This window comes from Salvelinus sp. IW2-2015, linkage group LG27 (genome assembly GCF_002910315.2).
Source record: "Salvelinus sp. IW2-2015 linkage group LG27, ASM291031v2, whole genome shotgun sequence".
Classification (NCBI taxonomy): domain Eukaryota; kingdom Metazoa; phylum Chordata; class Actinopteri; order Salmoniformes; family Salmonidae; genus Salvelinus; species Salvelinus sp. IW2-2015.
Window position 1 is genome coordinate 33,663,644 of NC_036867.1, and position 19,689 is coordinate 33,683,332.

At 43.7% G+C, this 19,689-nt stretch overlaps 1 protein-coding gene across 1 annotated transcript; it reads right to left on the reverse strand.

Annotated features, from left to right (window-relative positions):
* Positions 1-237: 237 nt before the first annotated feature.
* LOC111953928 (anosmin-1) lies at positions 238-19,488 on the reverse strand. Its single transcript, XM_023973414.2, has 14 exons — positions 19,210-19,488; positions 17,042-17,089; positions 11,903-11,962; positions 11,365-11,587; positions 10,901-11,085; positions 10,584-10,713; positions 9,843-10,054; positions 9,001-9,133; positions 4,215-4,346; positions 3,433-3,521; positions 3,127-3,298; positions 2,665-2,885; positions 2,082-2,223; positions 238-1,198 (listed from the first exon to the last, which is right to left on the reverse strand). Exons 1-14 carry the CDS (start codon positions 19,405-19,407, stop codon positions 1,146-1,148), a joined length of 1,998 nt encoding a protein of 665 aa, XP_023829182.1. The 5' UTR covers positions 19,408-19,488; the 3' UTR covers positions 238-1,145.
* Positions 19,489-19,689: the final 201 nt, after the last annotated feature.

Genomic DNA, 19,689 nt, shown 5'->3' on the forward strand with positions numbered 1-19,689 from the left:
CAGCTGTCATGACTTTAACTCGCATAAAAACTGTGGATGATWGCAAATTAAAGATAYAATTAAAATCATAGATATCAAATTAAATCAGCATTAACATATAGAGCAGTTAGGATTGCTTCAACGCTTGAACCAACAACTCCCTCATAGGCTAAAAATAAAAAGTTAAAAGGACACTAAAGATGTAAAATATATATAAATAAGAGAGATAGATACCATAGCAGAGTCATATTCAGACGCATGTGCACACATTCTGTATTCAGACAGGCAGAAACACAGAGACCCAGTTGGTTGGGTAGAATGGGAATAAGTGTGACGCCATGCACCATGGGTATAGAACGCTGACAGACTGCGTTGCCGGGTGGTGTGTGTGTTTGTATTTCCACACGTCCCCAGGAGACCTGTGTTTCACTAGCTAACCTTTTGTTTGCACACCAAACAAGCTACCATGTCAATAGAAACACAATGGTTGTTCATTTTCTCTGGTGTATAACTATGGACTTTTGAACCATACAGTATAAAATATGCACAGACACGACACTTTTTGACATGGAATTTACTTATACATCTCTATACAGGGTATGTCAGTTTACAAAAGGGTGAACTGGAAAGAACATAGTCAAAAGTAACAAAGACAACTGTGTACAGTAATACATACAAATAAACCACTGTAGACATAAATAAATTATAGACAAACTGTATGTACACCATTTACAGTACATGAGTTGGGGCACAAAATTACATCTTCAGCCTATTAAAACGTAAAATAACATCACTTTTATATTTTAAAAGTGTATTAATTAACAGTGACAAATCATTGTCTATTTGTCGGAGACAAGGAGGTTGTAATACAAATCATTTCATGCCAGAAACATTAGGATTTTACATGCAAAGCCAAGGTCTAAGGAATCTTAATCTACTGTATAACGACTCATATCCACATGCAAAATTCAGAAGCATTTCCTCATTGAAGTGTTGGGTGAACGGTTTATCYGTGGGCTACTTGTTAGCAATTTCTTTGATTTGTAGAGTGTACATACAACAGTAGAGGCATGACTGAGTAGTGTCTGAAAGAGAACACTTCTCTCTTCTGTTGGTGGCTGTTCTCCAGTGTCCTGAGTCTSYGAGGTTAGTTCTGTGCAGTCTGGTCAGTGCCTCTCTATGTTGGGCTGGTGCTGGTGATGGTTCCTGAGTCTAGGTCCTGAGATAGGCCAAACAAGTCAACGATACGGTCAGAGTTGCAAAGCTACCGGTAATTTACGAAAGTTACCAGATTCTTCAGTAATAATGGTAATTAACAGGTAATCTATGGCAACTTTGGTGATTTATGCTTGAATAACAAAAACATTTTTATTCATATATAAASTATACATTTATTTTATCTGTGTCCAWATTGTCCATGAGTTTCTAGTGGATAGACCACATGGTTCAAGAGAAAATAGCATCATTAATGAAAAAAAGCATCTAATCAACAACGGCATTATTTTCAATTAACTCTGCAACTCTTCCAACTATTGACTTTTTCACAACTACAACCAGTTTGTACCCAAAACATTTACAACAAAAACATATTGATATAGTCAAATAAATAAGTGTGTAAAAAATATAAAGTATATTTCATGCTGAAATCCTCATATTAAACACATACATTTACTAAGTTGGTTTATATTTAGAATAATGTTTTATAGCTTTGTCTTTGTTATATATTTTACATGAGGCCACACAGAGGGCCAGAGATAAATCACAGACACCTGTGATAGTCGGCAGCACCCAAAAAGGCAACTAGATGGCAARTAGATGTCATCTTGTAAAATTCCATACACTCCTTGAAAGTTACAAAAATTATGATAGTTTAATTGTAGACTTAAAGTTTCCAGTAATATGCTCTCCCTTTGAAACCATYGTCAGACTGCAAAATCACCACTTTATTAAATTTTTTACATTACATTACATTTTCTATCACCTATCAAACTGGCCATATTTAAGAGAACATCAGTTATCAGTGGTTATGCATGTGCGTATTCTCATTGTATTTCTCTTTTAACATCTGGAAAAGAGCAAGATAATCCAATCAATGATCTTACTGTGCTGCTGGACTGGTGAGGTGGTGGGAGTGCAAAAAGTCTTGGTGGTGGCAGGACCCTCTCCTCCTGCTCCAATCAGCTGGATCTCCAACCTGTAGAGGGTGGCTAGCTGCAGACCTGACACTACCAGGATATTACGCTCCTGAGAGAAGAGGGAAGACAGCAATACAGGGACTCATTAACTGTGAAAAGGGGGAGCTGGTTGGCTTTTTCCTATATGGATGTTTTGGTCACCTTACTCTACTACACATCCACCCTTTGCCGTGACGCTACATATTTAAACCGCAACAAATCAAAGGAATTTGTGAAAATGAAGATGGATTACTTTGACATTTGTTGGTTATTGCAGGGATTTTGATTTACTGAGACAAATGGTCAGATTTGTTGCATAAAGGTGGGCTAATTCATTGAGTTGATATGGGTTTCCAGTTATGGTGGCACCCCACTGGGGAGACACTGGTTGAATCGACGTTGTTTCCACGTCATTTCAATGAAATTATGTTGAACCAACGTGGCAAAGAGGCTGAATTTACATCTGTGCCCAGTGGGACAGCACTATTTGGGTTTATACTGATGGACTTACTGGTGGTAGTATCTGGGACTGTGAGATTAGGCTGTTGGGAAGGTTGTTATGGCGACTGGCTGAGGTCACTTCCGCCCATGTGACCTGGAACCCGTGGAGCTGTTGGGGTGGGAGTGGCGTAGACACCTCCCATGTAAACACAGCTGTGACGTTACCCTTGTGGGCCATGAAGGAGGCGGTCAGGTTCTCTGCCTTGGACAGCACCTTGGGAGGAGGAGCTCCTATGGGACAAACATACAGAGTGTGTGAGGGGATCAGTTTGAGCAAAGCAACGTGCAGAATTGCAAATCTTGATCACATACTGACTAGTTATTTAAGATGCAAGGTGATATGTAGATCAGTGATTCTGCACAGTCCGACTTCAATGTAGTTGATCTCAAACATAGAGAGTGTGAATTGAAGGGTCACTAGGTCAATGACAAAGTGACTAAAGTCGTATTTGGGTGGTCAGTGGTGTCTCACCTTCCTGGCCGGGACAGGCTATGTGTTTGGGGCTCTTGGCCCTGATGGTGGCACAGGAGGGGGTGAAGAAGAAGGTGGTTTCTGCATGGGCACGTCCCTTAGTACCCAGTGGCTGGAGGMTCACTCTGTACTTACAGGAGAAGAGCAGGCCGTGGAGGCTGGCAAAGCCCTCCTATAAGAGGTTAAAGACAGCGGACACAGATATGATGAGCAGCCTATACTTTAACTCCAATAGAGATAGATACCCTTTGTCTTAATTGAAGATACACCATAAAATCGGTTGTATGGCTGAATGAAACTGGTTACCCGTGTGATGATCTTGTCCACTCCTTTGGTCTGGTTGTGTCCACAGTACTCTGGTACCCACTGGACACGATACCGAACTACAGTGGGATCTGAGAGATGGAAAGTAGTATRAATCAATAATCATTCATCAATCAATCAACTGCCGATTTGTCGCATAACATTGGAGACAAAGCACACATTGGCCTTTCAAAATAAGAATCAATAGTTCACTTCTATAAAGCTCAACTTGTTCAGACAGAACAGATTATTTGACACAAAATGTAAGAGAAGCCGTTCCTCAGTTGGCTCTTTGGGTAGCCCAGTGTATGCCGCGGGTAGCCCAGTGTGTGTGCCGCGGGTAGCCCAGTGTGTGTGCCGCGGGTAGCCAGGGCACATGCGATGCTAGCTTACTGTGCTCATGTTCCTGCATGAACAGGATTCAGGATGTACTTCTGTGCATCTTATCAGCTTGTAAGAAAGCAGCCTTTTGTTTCATCCTTTTGTTTGTTTAATTACCCACAAGCAGCCTGTACATTTACGATAATCTCTCTGTTTACATAACGATAGGGAGGTGGTGGTTAGAGGATTATTTCCTCAGCAACACTGCTGTTCTTGTCGAAGGCCAAATCAAATGTGTGTGTGTGTGTGGATGCGTGTGACTGTGTGTGTGTGCATGTGTGCATGCACACATGCGTGCCTTTGTGTGTGTGTGCATGCATGCAAGCATGCTTGCGTATGTGTGTGTGCCTATGTGTACGTTCATTCATGCGTGTGTGGCTGTGTCTGGGTTTCCCCCTGCATACCTGTGCTCCTCTGCCAGTAGACCCGGACCTGCAGCTGGCCGTCCTGGTAGAAAGGGGTGCCCACATCCAACACATCAGGGATAAGGCCCTCGGGGATGGGGACCGGGCGGGAGCCAGACGTCTGCTCCTGCCCTGATTGTGGAACAATGAAAATGGGAACAAAGCGATGTTAGATCAGATGCAAACATACACTACATGGCCAAAATACTATATCTTTCCTTTTTTTACCCTTACACAGATCAGCCCTGTATACACTATACACACCAATATACGAAAAGCAAAACACAATTACAGGAAACAAACACATTCTTCAGTAAAAAGATCCTCAATCAGCTTTTTCTGTCAATCCAGATAATTATAAGCAGGGACATGATCAATGAGCGCAATGTACATACACTGTATATACAAAAGTATGTGGACACCCCTTCAAATTAGTGGTTTTGACTATTTCAGCCACACCRGTTGCTGACAGATCTCTAAAATTGAGCCCACAGCCATGCAATCTCCATAGACAAACATTGGCAGTAGAATGGCCTTACTGAAGAGGTCAGTGACTTTCAACGTGGCACCATCATAAGATGCCACCTTTCCAACAAGTCAGTTCGTAAAATTTTTGCCCTGCTAGAGCTGCCCCGGTCAACTGTAAGTGCTGTTATTGTGAAGTGGAAATATCTATGAGCAACAACGGCTCAGCCGCGAAGTGGTAGGCCATACAAGCTCACAGAACGGAACCGCAGAGTGTTGAAGCGCGTAAAAATKGCCTGTCCTCGGTTGCAACACTGACTACCGAGTTCCAAACTGCTTCTGGAAGCAACGTCAGCACAATAACTATTAGTCGGGAGGTTCATGAAATGGGTTTCCATGGCCGAGCAGCCGCACACAAGCCTAAGATCACCATGCACAATGCCAAGCTGGAGTGGTGCAAAGCTCACCACCATTGGACTCTGGAGCAGTGGAAATACATATGGAGTGATGAATCACCATCTGGCAGTCCGACTGACGAATCCGGGATTGGCGGACGCCGGGAAAATGCAACCTGCCCCAATGCATAGTGCCAACTGTAAAGTTTGGTGGACGAGGAATAATGGTCTGTGGCTGTTTTTCATGGTTCAGGCTAGGCCCCTTAGTTCCAGTGAAGGGAAATCTTAACGCTACAGCATACAATGACAATCTAGACGATTATGTGCGTCCAACTTTGTGGCAACAGTTTGGGGAAGACCTTTTCCTGTTTCAGCATGACAGTGCACAAAGCGAGGTCCATACAGAAATGGTTTGTTGGCCTCCCGAGTGGCGCAGTGGTCTAAGGCACTGCATTGCAGTGCTAGCTGTGCCACTAGAGATTCTGGATTTGAGTACAGGCTCTGCCGCAGCCGGCCGCGACCGGGAGACCCATGGGGTGGCACACATTTGGCCCAGCGTTGTCCGGGTTAGTGAAGGGTTTGGCCGGCAGTGCACGCTGACACGGTCGCAAGGTGTACGGTGTTTCCTCAGACACTTTGGTGCGGCTGGCTTACGGGTTAAGTGGGCATTGTGTCAAGAAGCAGYGGAGCTTGGTTGGGTTGTGTTTCACACACGGCTCTCGAACTTCACCTCTCCCGAGTCTGTACGGGAGTTGCAGTGATGAGACAAGACTGTGACTACCAACTACCAAAAAAAAGGGAAAAAATAAATGATTTGTCAAGATTGGTGTGGAAGAACTTGACTGGCCTGCACAGAGCCCTGACCTCAACTCCATCGAACACCTTTGGGATGAATTGGAACCCCGACTGTGAACCAGGCCTGATCGCCCAACATCAGTGTCTGGCCTCACTAATGCTCTTGCGGCTGAATGGAAGCAAGTCCCCGCAGCAATATTCAAACATTTAGTGGAAAGCCTTCCCAGAAGAGGGGAAGCTGTTATAGCAGCAAAGGGGGGACCAACTACTTATTTATCAACTGTGGCAATCATGACATTTTGTCAGCCGGTGATTGTCAAGCAAATAACTGCTGGTCTCACAGTAATTGACCGATAATTAACAAAAACACATTTAGCATCTTCTGGCTTTCACGCAGCCTACAAGCCATTGATTCAGACCTTTGGAACATCTACATTTTAAAAAGTCCGCTAAATCCATGTAATATNCTGTGCCACTAGAGATTCTGGATTTGAGTACAGGCTCTGCCGCAGCCGGCCGCGACCGGGAGACCCATGGGGTGGCACACATTTGGCCCAGCGTTGTCCGGGTTAGTGAAGGGTTTGGCCGGCAGTGCACGCTGACACGGTCGCAAGGTGTACGGTGTTTCCTCAGACACTTTGGTGCGGCTGGCTTACGGGTTAAGTGGGCATTGTGTCAAGAAGCAGYGGAGCTTGGTTGGGTTGTGTTTCACACACGGCTCTCGAACTTCACCTCTCCCGAGTCTGTACGGGAGTTGCAGTGATGAGACAAGACTGTGACTACCAACTACCAAAAAAAAGGGAAAAAATAAATGATTTGTCAAGATTGGTGTGGAAGAACTTGACTGGCCTGCACAGAGCCCTGACCTCAACTCCATCGAACACCTTTGGGATGAATTGGAACCCCGACTGTGAACCAGGCCTGATCGCCCAACATCAGTGTCTGGCCTCACTAATGCTCTTGCGGCTGAATGGAAGCAAGTCCCCGCAGCAATATTCAAACATTTAGTGGAAAGCCTTCCCAGAAGAGGGGAAGCTGTTATAGCAGCAAAGGGGGGACCAACTACTTATTTATCAACTGTGGCAATCATGACATTTTGTCAGCCGGTGATTGTCAAGCAAATAACTGCTGGTCTCACAGTAATTGACCGATAATTAACAAAAACACATTTAGCATCTTCTGGCTTTCACGCAGCCTACAAGCCATTGATTCAGACCTTTGGAACATCTACATTTTAAAAAGTCCGCTAAATCCATGTAATATAGTCTACACCATCACAATAAAGCCATTATTTTATACAGGTCTAAAGAAACTGTAGTCTATTTCAGAAGAACAGCATAGCATACTCTGAGTTGTCCTTATGTTAGGCCCTGATCTGGCTATGCCATATTTGTATTTATTATGGATCCCCATTTGCTGGGGTCTTCCTGGGGTCCTGCAAAATTAAGGCAGTTTATACAATTTTAAAACATTCACAGATTTCACAACGCACTGTGTTCCCCCAGGCCCCTACCACATATCTACAGTACTAAATCCATGTGTATGTATAGTGCGTGTGTGCGTCTGTGGGCTACAGTACACTAGCTCATTTAGCAGACAAGATTTGCTTAGAATTCCGTGGCATTATTTTATATTATTTAATAGTATGAAGAATACAATTGAACATAGCTGAATAAAATAGAAAGCATATTTTCTCCAAACGATTTGAGGGTGTGCGCACATGCGGCTATTCTGTGCTGAGCGGTTAACAACGAAACAGGCCCTCCTATGCTTCATTTAGAGTTACTTTAGTTGTGATACAAACGTTGGACTATAAGTTTTGATTTTTAATACATTCTAAGGCTGCATGACTAATGATTATTTTTTTTTAAGTTGCATGAAAGGCTTYAGCTCTGCTTTGTTTTTTTTGCGCAGGCTGTACAGTGATTCAGAATTTGACGAGCACTTGATAATGCCTCAAATTTCCCGGCGACATCCCRTTCGTGTGGCRGTAATGCCCCCTAAATAAATCCATGCCTTTTGCGGCGATGACCGCAAATGTGATTATGCATGTAATGCTTTTACTATAAAGGTGACTTTTTAATGGTGAAAATGAGCTTCCCCAAACTTGAAAGTCACACGCTGCTTATGTACAGTATGCCAGTCAGGCTCTACACCCCTTGTAAAGTAGATGAATATGCTTAATTTTAAGAAGTTATTTGACCACTTTAGTTGTGATACAAACCTTATCAAAACAGGCCTTTGGGCTAGGCTACATGAGGTGTGCGACTATGATTAGGAAAAGTCGCAAAAAAAGGCATTGTTTCTTGTGCTGGGCATCATTGTATAATTCACAAGTGATAGGCTAATATTGTCACCCATCAGACTATTCTTGATTTAATGATTGTATTTACATATACTAAATAATATGTGTTAAATTTGTTTTGATTTAAAATGGACCGTTATCATGCACCTGTCTCGAAAACAGGGGCAGTGGAAAAAATACATGTCATCAATGTCAAGCTTTTCCCGTGGTTCATTTTCATSCCAGCCAGGTAGGCTATACTCCTGTTGTAAAGAGAAGCAATGTGCTTAATATTAGGAAAGTTGATAAATAAATATAGTAGGCCTAACCTATAAAAAGCTGATGGGATCCACCTCTTTTTAGTAGAGGCCAGCACTGTTTTCTCGCGCAATTGCATAGCCTATTGTAATGTTGCGCAATATAAGCTCATTGGCTCTCATGAAGTGTTTSATTAGATTTTCGATTTCAATTGCATTGATGCTGAGTAGCAGGCAGTTAGCAAGTTTGGTAGGCTATTAATGACCATCAGCAGCATCAGAGCTTGGAGAAGCCTAATTACCATGATAAACGGTCTTGTAGAATTTGACTGCCGTCATGACTCGTGACCGGCGGTGTCGCGGTAATACGGTCACCGTAACAACCCTAGCAACTTTGGAATAAGATGTTCGACAAGTAGACTTTTGGTAATGTAGTGTATCACGCTTCCAACCTCAATATACRGGGTAAATATTTAATAGAGTTGATAAATTCTGTAAATCCTCCAACTGAGATTTATGTAAAAACCTGGGAACTTTGAGAATGTTCCCAGAATTTGGGAGCTGATAAGCATCGACTGTTGTTGACGTACTGTGTCGTGTGTTGAAGTGCAGGGTGGCTTTGGGACTTTTCAGTGGGGTCTGTCCCCAATAGGACACAGCCTGTAGCTCCACACTGTAACTCCTGTTAGCTCGCAGACTCTCCAGCTCCACATAGCTCTGCCCCTGGATACACACACAGGACAGAGGGGTTATGGGGTCAGGAAGACCATTCTGTGTCCTCTGCATCCACACAACAAAGGTACAAAGTAAGTCCAATAACCACTGCATAACTTGTCGGATATGTCCATTTTCTAAAACAGACATGAGCTAACGCAGATTTTGGCTATTTAARAGCATCGATTTGCAATTCATTTGCCAGAGGCGACAACTATACAATTGCTTGGTTTGGTGTGTAAGCACTAAGCACCATCTGATGGAGTTTATGGCATCAAAGCCACACACACACTGCCATTGTTTATCCTTCCATTACATTTGTTGTGGCTTGAGGAAAGCAAGAACAGGCTTCCACTGTACATTGTCCCAGGGAATGTCCCATGTTAATGAGTGCCTAAATGTCAGGGTAGAAAAAGTGTTCCAAAAGGGTTCTACGGCTATCCCCATAGGAGAACCCTTTTTGGTTCCAGGTAGAACCCGCTGTGGAAAGGGTTCTGCCTGGAACCAAAAAGGGTCCTTCAAAGGGTTATCCTATGGGGACAGCAGAAGAACCCTTTTAGTTTCTAGATAGCACCTTTTTTTCTAGGAGCGTAGAGGCTATGACCATAGAAATAGACTGACTAGACCCGCCAAAGCACGTCYTTCCATTTCTATTGGTATGACTGACCTACCACATGGGCCAATAATGTCAGGGTAGGGGACTTACTCTATGACTTACCCCATTGACCATCTTCCTCCTCTTGGTCTTAGGTGGTGCAATGGCCCCAGTGCTGCCTGTGGCCCAGCTCCAGGACACCTTGTAGTGGTGTACAGGGACATCCAGGTCTGAGGGGATGGACCAGCGCAGCCGGACCGACACCGCCCTGCCGCCGGGGCCAAAGGTCATGTTGGACATCCTCAGCTCAGATGGAGCAGGGGGGCTGGAGGGGTCTGGGGAAGACATRGTTAAATCAATCAGGTGCCATTGGTCTGAAGTAGACATCAGTAGTGTTTCCGGTGTTTCTATGTCAAAGCGTTTTGTTATATTTCAGTCTTCTGTAATGTATTTAAGGTGTAATATTGGGATGCAAACTCAGTTCAACTCTATATCTGACATGGTACAGTTGATAATTTTTTTAAGCCCATAACCATGTGTGTGAGGTGTATACTTTTGTTTCAAAGTAGGTTTGTTTAAGACTACTAAGAATCTGTGTGACCCTGATTTAGCCCACTGAAGTAAAAAGGTTAATGACATTAAGCTTTGGTAACTGTCTATTAAAGATATTCATATATTGACTGGAAGGTATTACAGCTCTACGGGGCTAAAGCACAATACAGRACTTCAGAAATGGCCAAAAGCCAATGTAATTAGTCTGTATTCATCTTCATCACAGTCAGTGCAATATCACCCCAGMGTGATTAAGCCAGCCTCACATACACACGCAAGCAGACACACACACACAGACACACTCTGCCTGACCTTTCTTGGTGTGGATGTGGCGACTGGGAGTAGTGAACCCTCTGGTCCCGTGGACGTTTACTGCTGCCACTCTGAACTGGTACCACCGGCCTGCCCGGATATCAGCCAGCCGCGCTTTCACCTCCGTGGTCTAGAGAGAGAGAGCAAAAGAGCGTGAGAGAGAGAAAGCGTAAAACAGAGACAGAGCGTTGTTTAACTTCATGAACAATCAATACATTGCCACACTTTGAATTCTAAGTAGATTACTTTCATTTGTCCCTTTATAATCAACTAAATACAGTATCAATAAGTAAGCATCCCCAAAAAGGCTGACTAACCTGAGCTACCACCTCCCATTGTGTAGCAGCGTCCTCACTGGGTTGGATCCCGTAGTTCCACCTCCTCTGGAGCACGTAGATGACCGGCTCGGCCGACACGTTGAATCGGGTGGACCAGCTCACCTCCATTTGACCAGACCTCAGCTCCTCAAAACTCAGCTCCTTTCTGGGCTTCAGAGGGGCTCCTGGAAGGGTGAGGTGGGTCATTTCAACGTCACATGTGATCATTCYATTTMAGTCATTTAGCAGACGTTCTTATCCAGAGCAATTARGGTTAAGTGCCTTGCTCAAGGGCACATCGACAGATTTTTCACATAGATTCGAACCTTACATGACATCAGTGAATTTTAATCTCATCTTTGAATTGGCCCACAAATTGGTTGCAGATAATATATTGGTTGTAACCAACCAACAAAAAATGTACATACTGTAGTTCCTACTGTGTGTACTGGAGGTTGCTGTACCTTTGTAAAGGTTCTTGGGAGGTTGGCAGGTGTGCCCACAGCCGTTGGAACAGCACTTCTTCTGGGCAGAGCACTCTCTGTCCTCCTCGCATCCCTCCACGCACGCCGCAGCGAATCCGCTGGCCTTTTCAGGGGCAGGGCAGTCACCCTGCTTCACTGCCACCACCGAGCGCAGGAACTCACAACTCGTCACACACTCCCAGTGCTTCTTGGGAAATGAGCGCTGGGGTGGAGGATTGAGAGAGCGAGAAGAGTGTTAGAAAGCACAGATGCTTTACTACTAAAATAACATGACCAAAAAACTGTAGGAAAAACTGTAGGAAAAAGATCAGTGTCTGATTACTTTTGACTGAGTAAGGAAATTGAGGAAGCACGGAGGTAAAAGATGTCTGTGTCTGATTACYTTTGCCGAAAAAATTCCTATGGAGGAGAATCTGAACTGAACTCTACTAATTTAGCCTCTCAACATGAAGCCTCTCCTCAGCGCGTTCCTCCCCCCTAACTTAACGAAATGGGAGGCTGTCAAAAGTCATCATACCTCACAAAGCTCCCGGCACTGGCTCTTCAGGTCCCAGGAGGCCTTGCAGGGTTCCAGGCACTTTGAAGGTGAGAGAAACAGAGATGGAGGTAAGGGCTTGTTACACCTTCCATGCCACCACAGGGGATTTCTGAAGCAGCTTATTACAGTAAAAAGGTGTCACCACAGTTGCCACAAACATTAGCAGTTTGAGGATTATTGGGATGAATCTTTGTATGTATCTGACATCTGTGGCCTTGTRGGTGTTCCTGACTCTCTTGAGGGGAGAACAGCTAAAAGAACTTGACAGCCGGTCGCTGGACCTACATTTAATTTGGGGAACATCATTATAAGGGAAATAAATAGGATGTTTGAAAATCAAAGAACACCACTCTTCCACAGTGTGTTTGTTAACTATGTGCTTCCTGTAGCGGCTTGTAGATCTGTACTGATGTCCTTGTCCCCTGAGAGACACTCTTCCTGCATGAGTAACTCAGGCTAGACTGCCCAGGGGAATATTSACATTTCCAATTTCATGCTGCAATGAAACACAGTGGTTGGTAGCTATGGAGGAAAGGCAGTTGGGAATGTTGCATCTAGGGGTAATTTGAAAGTTACCATATTACAGTAACAATATCCATTTGATATGTGATGTCACTCTTCATCTAGGTGTAACTATGCTGAACCAAAATATAAATGCAACAATTTCWATTATTTTACTGAGTTACAGTTTATAAGGCAATTAGTCAATTTAATTAAATAAATTAGGCCCTAATCTATAGACTTCACATGACTGGGCAGGAGCACAGCCATGTGTGGGCCTYGCAGGGCATAGGCCCACCAACTTGGGAGCCAGGCCTAGCCAATCAGAATGAGTTTTTCCCCACAAAAAAAGGCTTRATCACAGACAGAATTACTCCTTAGTTTCATCAGCTGTCCGGGGGGCTGGTCTCAGACGATCCCGCAGGTGAAGAAGCCGGATGTGGAGGTTCTGGGCTGGCGTTGTTACAAGTGGTCTGCGGTTGTGAYGCCGGTTGGACATACTGCCAAATTCTCTAGAAAGACGTTGGAGGCGGCTTATGGTAGAGAAATGAACATTCGATTCTGGCAACAGCTCTGGTGGACATTCCTGCAGTCAGCATGCCAATTGCACACTCCCTCAACTTGAGACATCTSTGGCATTGTGTTGTGTGACAAAGCTGCACATTTTAGAGTGGCCTTTTATTGTCCCCAGCACAAGGTGTACTTTTGTAATTATCATGCTGTTTAATCAGCTTATTGATATGCCACGTCGGGTGGATGGATTGTCTTGGTAATCTCTGGGATCTTTAATTTCAGCTCATGAAACATGGGACCAACACTTTTGRTCGATATGCTTATGGTTATTATTTTTTACTTACTTACTTGATACAAGTATAACAGCATGTCCAATACACTCCTACAACCTTCTAGAGAAAACCTCAGCCATGTAATGCGTTGTTGAAAGTTTTCAAGGCGTGAAGATTGGAGTTATCCTGGGGCAACGTTTTGGTCGGAATGAGAGTGGGAAACACATTTATCTTCAGTTGCTGTGAAAACATGAGCAAGTGTGTGTGTGTGTGTGTGTGTGTGTGTGTGTGTGTGTGTGTGTGAGTAAGTGTGTGAGGGGTGGAAAGTGTTGGTAGTTGTCGGAAACTCTGAATAATGTGAAGGAAGGAGGCACACGTTTAAATGCAGCTGAGGTGCCCACTTTATGGAGGGGGAAATGCGGAGACCCTGCCGAGCTCGCCCCAGGCTCCACTGCTACTTGTATGGAAGGAACATCCTGAAACTGCTAAAGCCTGACGCTGTACCCTTTCCCATTCAGTAACACATGCTCATACATTGCTCATACATTCAGCTAGCTCTCTCTTACCCCTCTACTCTCCTGTAGTGCCCTGTCCTTGCTTTCTCTCCCCTACAGTCCCTCCATACTACAATGTAATGCATGTCTAAAGCTCTCCCATTGTGTCTAGATCCTCGGCTCCCTGCCATCGCCTAGTGCCATGCTGTACTATGAGTGTCCCTGTCCTGTCATCTCTTATCTCCCTTCTCCAACGGGAGGTTCTTCCTCTAATCTCAACTGACGCTCAGACTCTCGTCTCCTCGTTCTTATTGTGCCTCGGCTGCGCTCCGTTTTCCTCCCCATTTCAAACTCAAACCAAGCATTACTTTCCAGTAGAGACCGACCGCAAATAAAGCAGAGTTCTAGGACTCTGATAGGTGTTCTGTAAATTCCTAGACATTCTAAGGACTCTCTTCCACTGATGGRAAAAGACAAAGGAGTGTTACCCCTTGATGGCATAAATTTGATAAGACATTTGAAAGTCAATAATGCTTACTCTTAATTTTGAACACAGGAAAACCTGCTKTGTTTTTACAAAGGAACCAGYGAAAACAGGAAAAGCACCAGCAGAGTGCACATGGCCATTTCAGGATGTAGTAGGACAAGAGTGAACCGTTTCCTTTGTGAACGACGGTAAATAATGGCCTCAGTGACTTCTCTGCTGACCGTGCATAACGCTGCTGTTCTGTTGGGTTGGGGGWGACTGAGCCTGCTTCTCAAATGGTACCCTGTTCTCTAAATAGTGCACTCCCTTTGACCAGCGCCATATGGGCCCTGGTCAAAATAAATACACTAAATAGGGAAAAGGGTGCCATTTGGGATGCGCCCTGGCTGTACTGTAGCACACAACAGTGCTTGATACAGTGCCCAGATGACACCCTCCCCGGAGGAAAGAGACCTTGCATTTGTCTCCCCCTTCCTGTTTCTACAAATTGAACAGGCTTTGAGGGGGTTCCAGAGTCTTTCTCAAGAGGACAAGCCCGTGCCACCTCTCTGTAGTACTAACACTGCTCATTATTTCACATGGTCATGTCTGTGGTGGAAGATACATTCATGTGGTGTGCATTCAAAAGTAGTGCACTCTATATGGAATAGGGTGCCATTTCAGCCTTATTTTTAGTCCTTAGGGCCAACATCATCCCAACTGCTAGACCAGTAAGTGTTAGTTAGTACACTAATGACTCCCAAGTGCTGCCTAAACGCCAATCTGAAGGAGCCGTGGCTTGTCGTGAGGGGATAAAAAAAAATAATGACTTCAACTAAGCATTCATATCTGCAGAGCTGAGAGGCTGACAGGCAGCCCGGTGTAATGGCATGGCAATTATGACCGTCCACGGCTCTCCTAAATGAGGCACTGAAGCGATCCRGTCATCCCCTGCTAAGCCTTTAAATGAAGATGTGACCGGACTCTATTGTGTCAAGACTATGGTAATCATCTATAGTAGCCTTAATTGACTGCCTGCCTCGACGAGATAGTGACAGGCGGATTAACAGTCACTCYTCGTTACCAGGGAGGTCCATMGAMACAACGTGATGCTGAGTGTGCATGGGCAAAGTACAGGATGATCGGACTATTGTGACCAAACATTACCATAGCTCTACTGGATGCAATCATTGAGGGATTTAAAAAACAAAAATGGCAGCACTGTTGTTGTCTCCGATAAGTTGTGGGTGGACTTTCAGTGTAGCCGTAAGCACGGCTGCAAGCAATAACCAAATGCAGACATCCGATGGCTTATGCAGCGAAACAAYTCATCTGTAATCAAATACTGCAAAACATGAGGGTCTGACTTCCAATTTTGTGGTTGAGCTGGAACTACAGATTACATAGTAGGCAGTGGCATTTCAGGAACACCTTAAATCAGACTGGAATCCTTGGGCAGCCTATCAAATCTAATGTTGAGTTCTAGTGATATACAGAGCCATTGGTGACACGTAACRGAACTGAAAGCAAAGCAAGTTTACTTTTAAAGTGAGACCGCYGAGACATTAAGATCTCCTTAGTGAAAATAAATTGATTCTTCATCTCTACTTCAGAGCCTCTAATTTGGCAATTAGCTGCCGTGTAATGAACATTCTACGAGGAAGAGYATTCTAATTGGCTGTGTTCTTTCTTAACGAGAATAGAATATCATTATTACTTTCTTAACGAGAATAAAATAGCATTGTCACTCTTCAGGAAAACAAGGAGAGCGCTGACATTTTATTATCTGTAGCCTGGTATCCAATCTGATATGCTCAGTTTCACCATTAAAAACAGAGCATATCGGTTTCGGTTCCAGGCTATATTACACGGACCTTGTGTGGAGGATGCGATCACGCTACAGGGATTGACCTGGTTTAAAGTTTGAGTGAAGACTCTCTCTGGASTTCTGGAGAAATCTGCTGAGCAGTTGGCCAAATGTTTTCATGGACCCACCAAGAGAGGTCGGTGCCTGGCTGACTATGTTTCTGCTGCGAGCCAACCCTGGGGTGTGTCTGTCTGTTTGTCCCAGAGAGAGACGCGTGTTGTTGTGCTTTACGCCCATATGGTGACACAAACACACAACTAGCCAGAGTATTATACTGTAGTAAACAAAGCAACAAAACAATCACAAAGACAATTCAAAACTAATTAGGAATGTGGCTTCAGAATAAATAGCTACGTGTGAACGTGTTATTGAAAAAAACATAAAATTTTTCAAAAACATATGAGATAATATTGTTCATAATGGTATTCGACTGCTGTTTTCATTATGAGATATGACAACTGTGCAACCATTCTATTTTCGTATGCTACAGTATACTGAAGCCTGTGGAATAAGCACAAAAGCAACATGTCAGCTTCTCTTCTGTAAACTGTGGGGGTAGTATACCGAAGGGCTGTTAGAGAAGGTTACTGTCCTCATCACCAAAAATGAGTGGACCTCATTACCCAAAGACAATTATGACTTCCAGAGAGGGATATGCAGAAATGTATTTGATGAAAATACAAAGTGGAGAGACTAAGAGCTTAACAGCCAAGCATCCATCTAAAGCACCTGTCGCTATACGTTGCAATCATATATTATGTAGGCTCTGTGACCTACAGATGAACAGTACATAGCTAGCTGCAGTATATTGGCTGACACAGTGATGCATGGTATTGCATGGTAAATAGAGTACTGTGTAAGAACCACTATGACAATGATGTATCATYCTATTTTGTCAGCTGCTGACTTTCCCTGAGAGTTTTTCCTCTCTGAAAATAGATCATTCAGTTTTGTGTGATTTCTGTCATGTTAGGTATGGTGCACATGTAAACATCTGTACGTTACCTTGGCACACTGTTTATGATTTTGACACCAGCCCAGGGATCCGTTGTTCTGTAGGGAGAGAAGAGAGTAGAGGACAGTCAGTAGTGTAATTACTAGGGAGAGAAGAGTGTAGAGGGCAGTCAGTAGTGTAATTACTAGGGAGAGAAGAGAGCAGAGGACAGTCAGTACTGTAAAAGTTAAGTCTTAACTACTGTCATAACTACCATGTAACAAAAGTCGAAAGTGTACAAACACGATTGGTTTACCCATTCATGTTGGCAACATGGCTTTTGAAGTGGCAAAGAAAGTGACGTAAAGTGAAAGTGACCTTAAGTGAGCTAATGTCTGAGGAGACCGAGCAGGCCAGTCACAGGCACCCTGGCCTTCATCTGTCCAGTGCAGGCACAAGGGTCTGGAAGGGGTGGTTGTGGGCAAAAAAGGCTGCTGTGTCCAGTGCAGGCAAGGCTAAAGACAGATAGTCATCTGACTTCTCTATCATTATCAGGTCAATGAATGCCTGCATCCCAAATGGCACCATATTTCCATTATAGTGCACTATTTTTGAACAGGGCCTAATGGGCTCTGGTCAAAATTAGTGCACTATGAAGGAAATAGGGTACCATTGGGGACTCCTTCAATTCATCATACCCATGTTATGAAGGCTACTATGGCAGCCCAAGAGACATGAAAGTCAGGACAGATAGGGGCATTTTGTTATGTCACTTTGACTCAATGAATGGAGCACAATAAGACCTCTGACGCAAATCAGAACTCGTCTCACAAGTCAGACAATTGTTTCCGAAATATTACATGTGAGAGACTGGAAATCAAGGGTAAGGCTACATCCCAAATGGCACCCTATTCCTTATATAGTGCACTACTAATCCTGATTGATGGTGGCATTAACATGATTTGAAGTCACCYCGCAGTGTAGATTATGTCATGTTAAAAAGTCTCCATCAAATCTCAGAAAGGGACTTTTCAATATGGAAAGTTACGATWGATTCAACGATCTGTACCAAGATGTATTTCCATGGCTGCTTCCAACAGAGACCTTTCAAACAATATGCTTCATTTTAGTCACGTTCATCTGTCCATTACAATGTGTCGAATTGATGAAAACGTATAGCTGAAGCGTACTGTAGCTATACCCAAGTCTGGCAAAAAGAATTAGCCATTTTATAGGCTGACATGACATAGTATCCTATCCACTCCTACAATGGGTAGATTTGATCTTTGATCTATGACAGGAATTCCATCACAGAGGGAATAGATGGACTGCCCTTGCAATCTAACATTGACCCTGCTACATGATCCGTGGGAAGTAGTGATTAAACAGGTTAAAAGGTCATATCCTGACCCTTAGAGAGGTCACGAGTGCTTGACAGCGTGGCTAATGATGTGATGTCAGTGCAGTTCCAGTCCTATGATAATAAACCATAGCTAATAGCCATGTGTCTCACTACTTCCCCATTCCATATTCCCTATGGATCAATTCATTCAGTAAACTATATAGGCCTACTATGTGGGAGTARACTAGTGGGTATTCTCACGGGGCCATCCCTCCAAATCCTGAGGCTGAATAGTGAGTAACTGGGCATGTTCACTGCTAAGGCTAAAGTTATCCCCATGTACTGTATGTTATCCAAGGAGGAGGAGGACATGAACTTGATCATGTGACATGGGTGGCAGGCTTGGGACTGGAGGGGTAGTGAAGGGCTTGGTATGGACATAATTAGGATAACAAGCCTCTATCTCTCTCCATCAGCCAGTAGGTTGCTCCACTTCTCAATGCAGATTTAAAAATGGGACATGGTAAAGAGAACTTTCTAATGAGGAGTACAGTGTATAGTCAGTTTCCTGTCAGAACATTGGTACTGAATTTACTCTATATAATTGTGTCTAGTTTCCTTGCAAACTTACCAAATCTAAAGCAGTTATGAGGCCAAAAACAAAACTTCAGTTATCAGTTAATAATCAACTAAATAAACAAATAAAAATAAAAACGTTCTCATTAATTAATGGGATGGTCTATTTCAAGCACATTCTTGTTTATTAAAACATTTACGCATAAAAAGTCATTTGAATATTATAGAATGCAGTAGAACATTTCTGATTGCCTGCGTTTGATCCAACTGACTTTATTCCATGACGACAGCAGCATGCTCGCGGGCTTGTTTTGGCCTTACCTCCACCTGAGATTGTTTGGAGAGCGTCGCTATGCGAGTGCTGTGCAGGCTGAGGCACCTAGACGCACATCTCCCTCGGTAGATGTCGTTCATCGACTGGGTCTCGTCTTTCTTCCGCGTCTTCTCACTGACACTCAAGAACAAGATACTCCACAAACAAAGACTGGCAAATACACCTCGACTTTTGAATAATGACATTGTCGAGGACTTTTCTCTTGCGTGTTTCCCCTCGTAGCGACGGGACGGGTTTATGACAGTTTGTGGATGCAGCCCGGGAAACTGATGAAACTTCTATGTCGAAGGGAGGAGTCAGGAATTGAGTTCAGCCTGCCATTGGAAGACATCTCCCATAAACGGCAAATGATCTCAGGTATGATGTGTGTGATGAGTTTGGACTTATGCCATCTAATTGTTTAATTGCTGACATATTTTAAATTATGATTGCCAAATAGCCTCCAAAAGTACAATCTAAATGTAAGG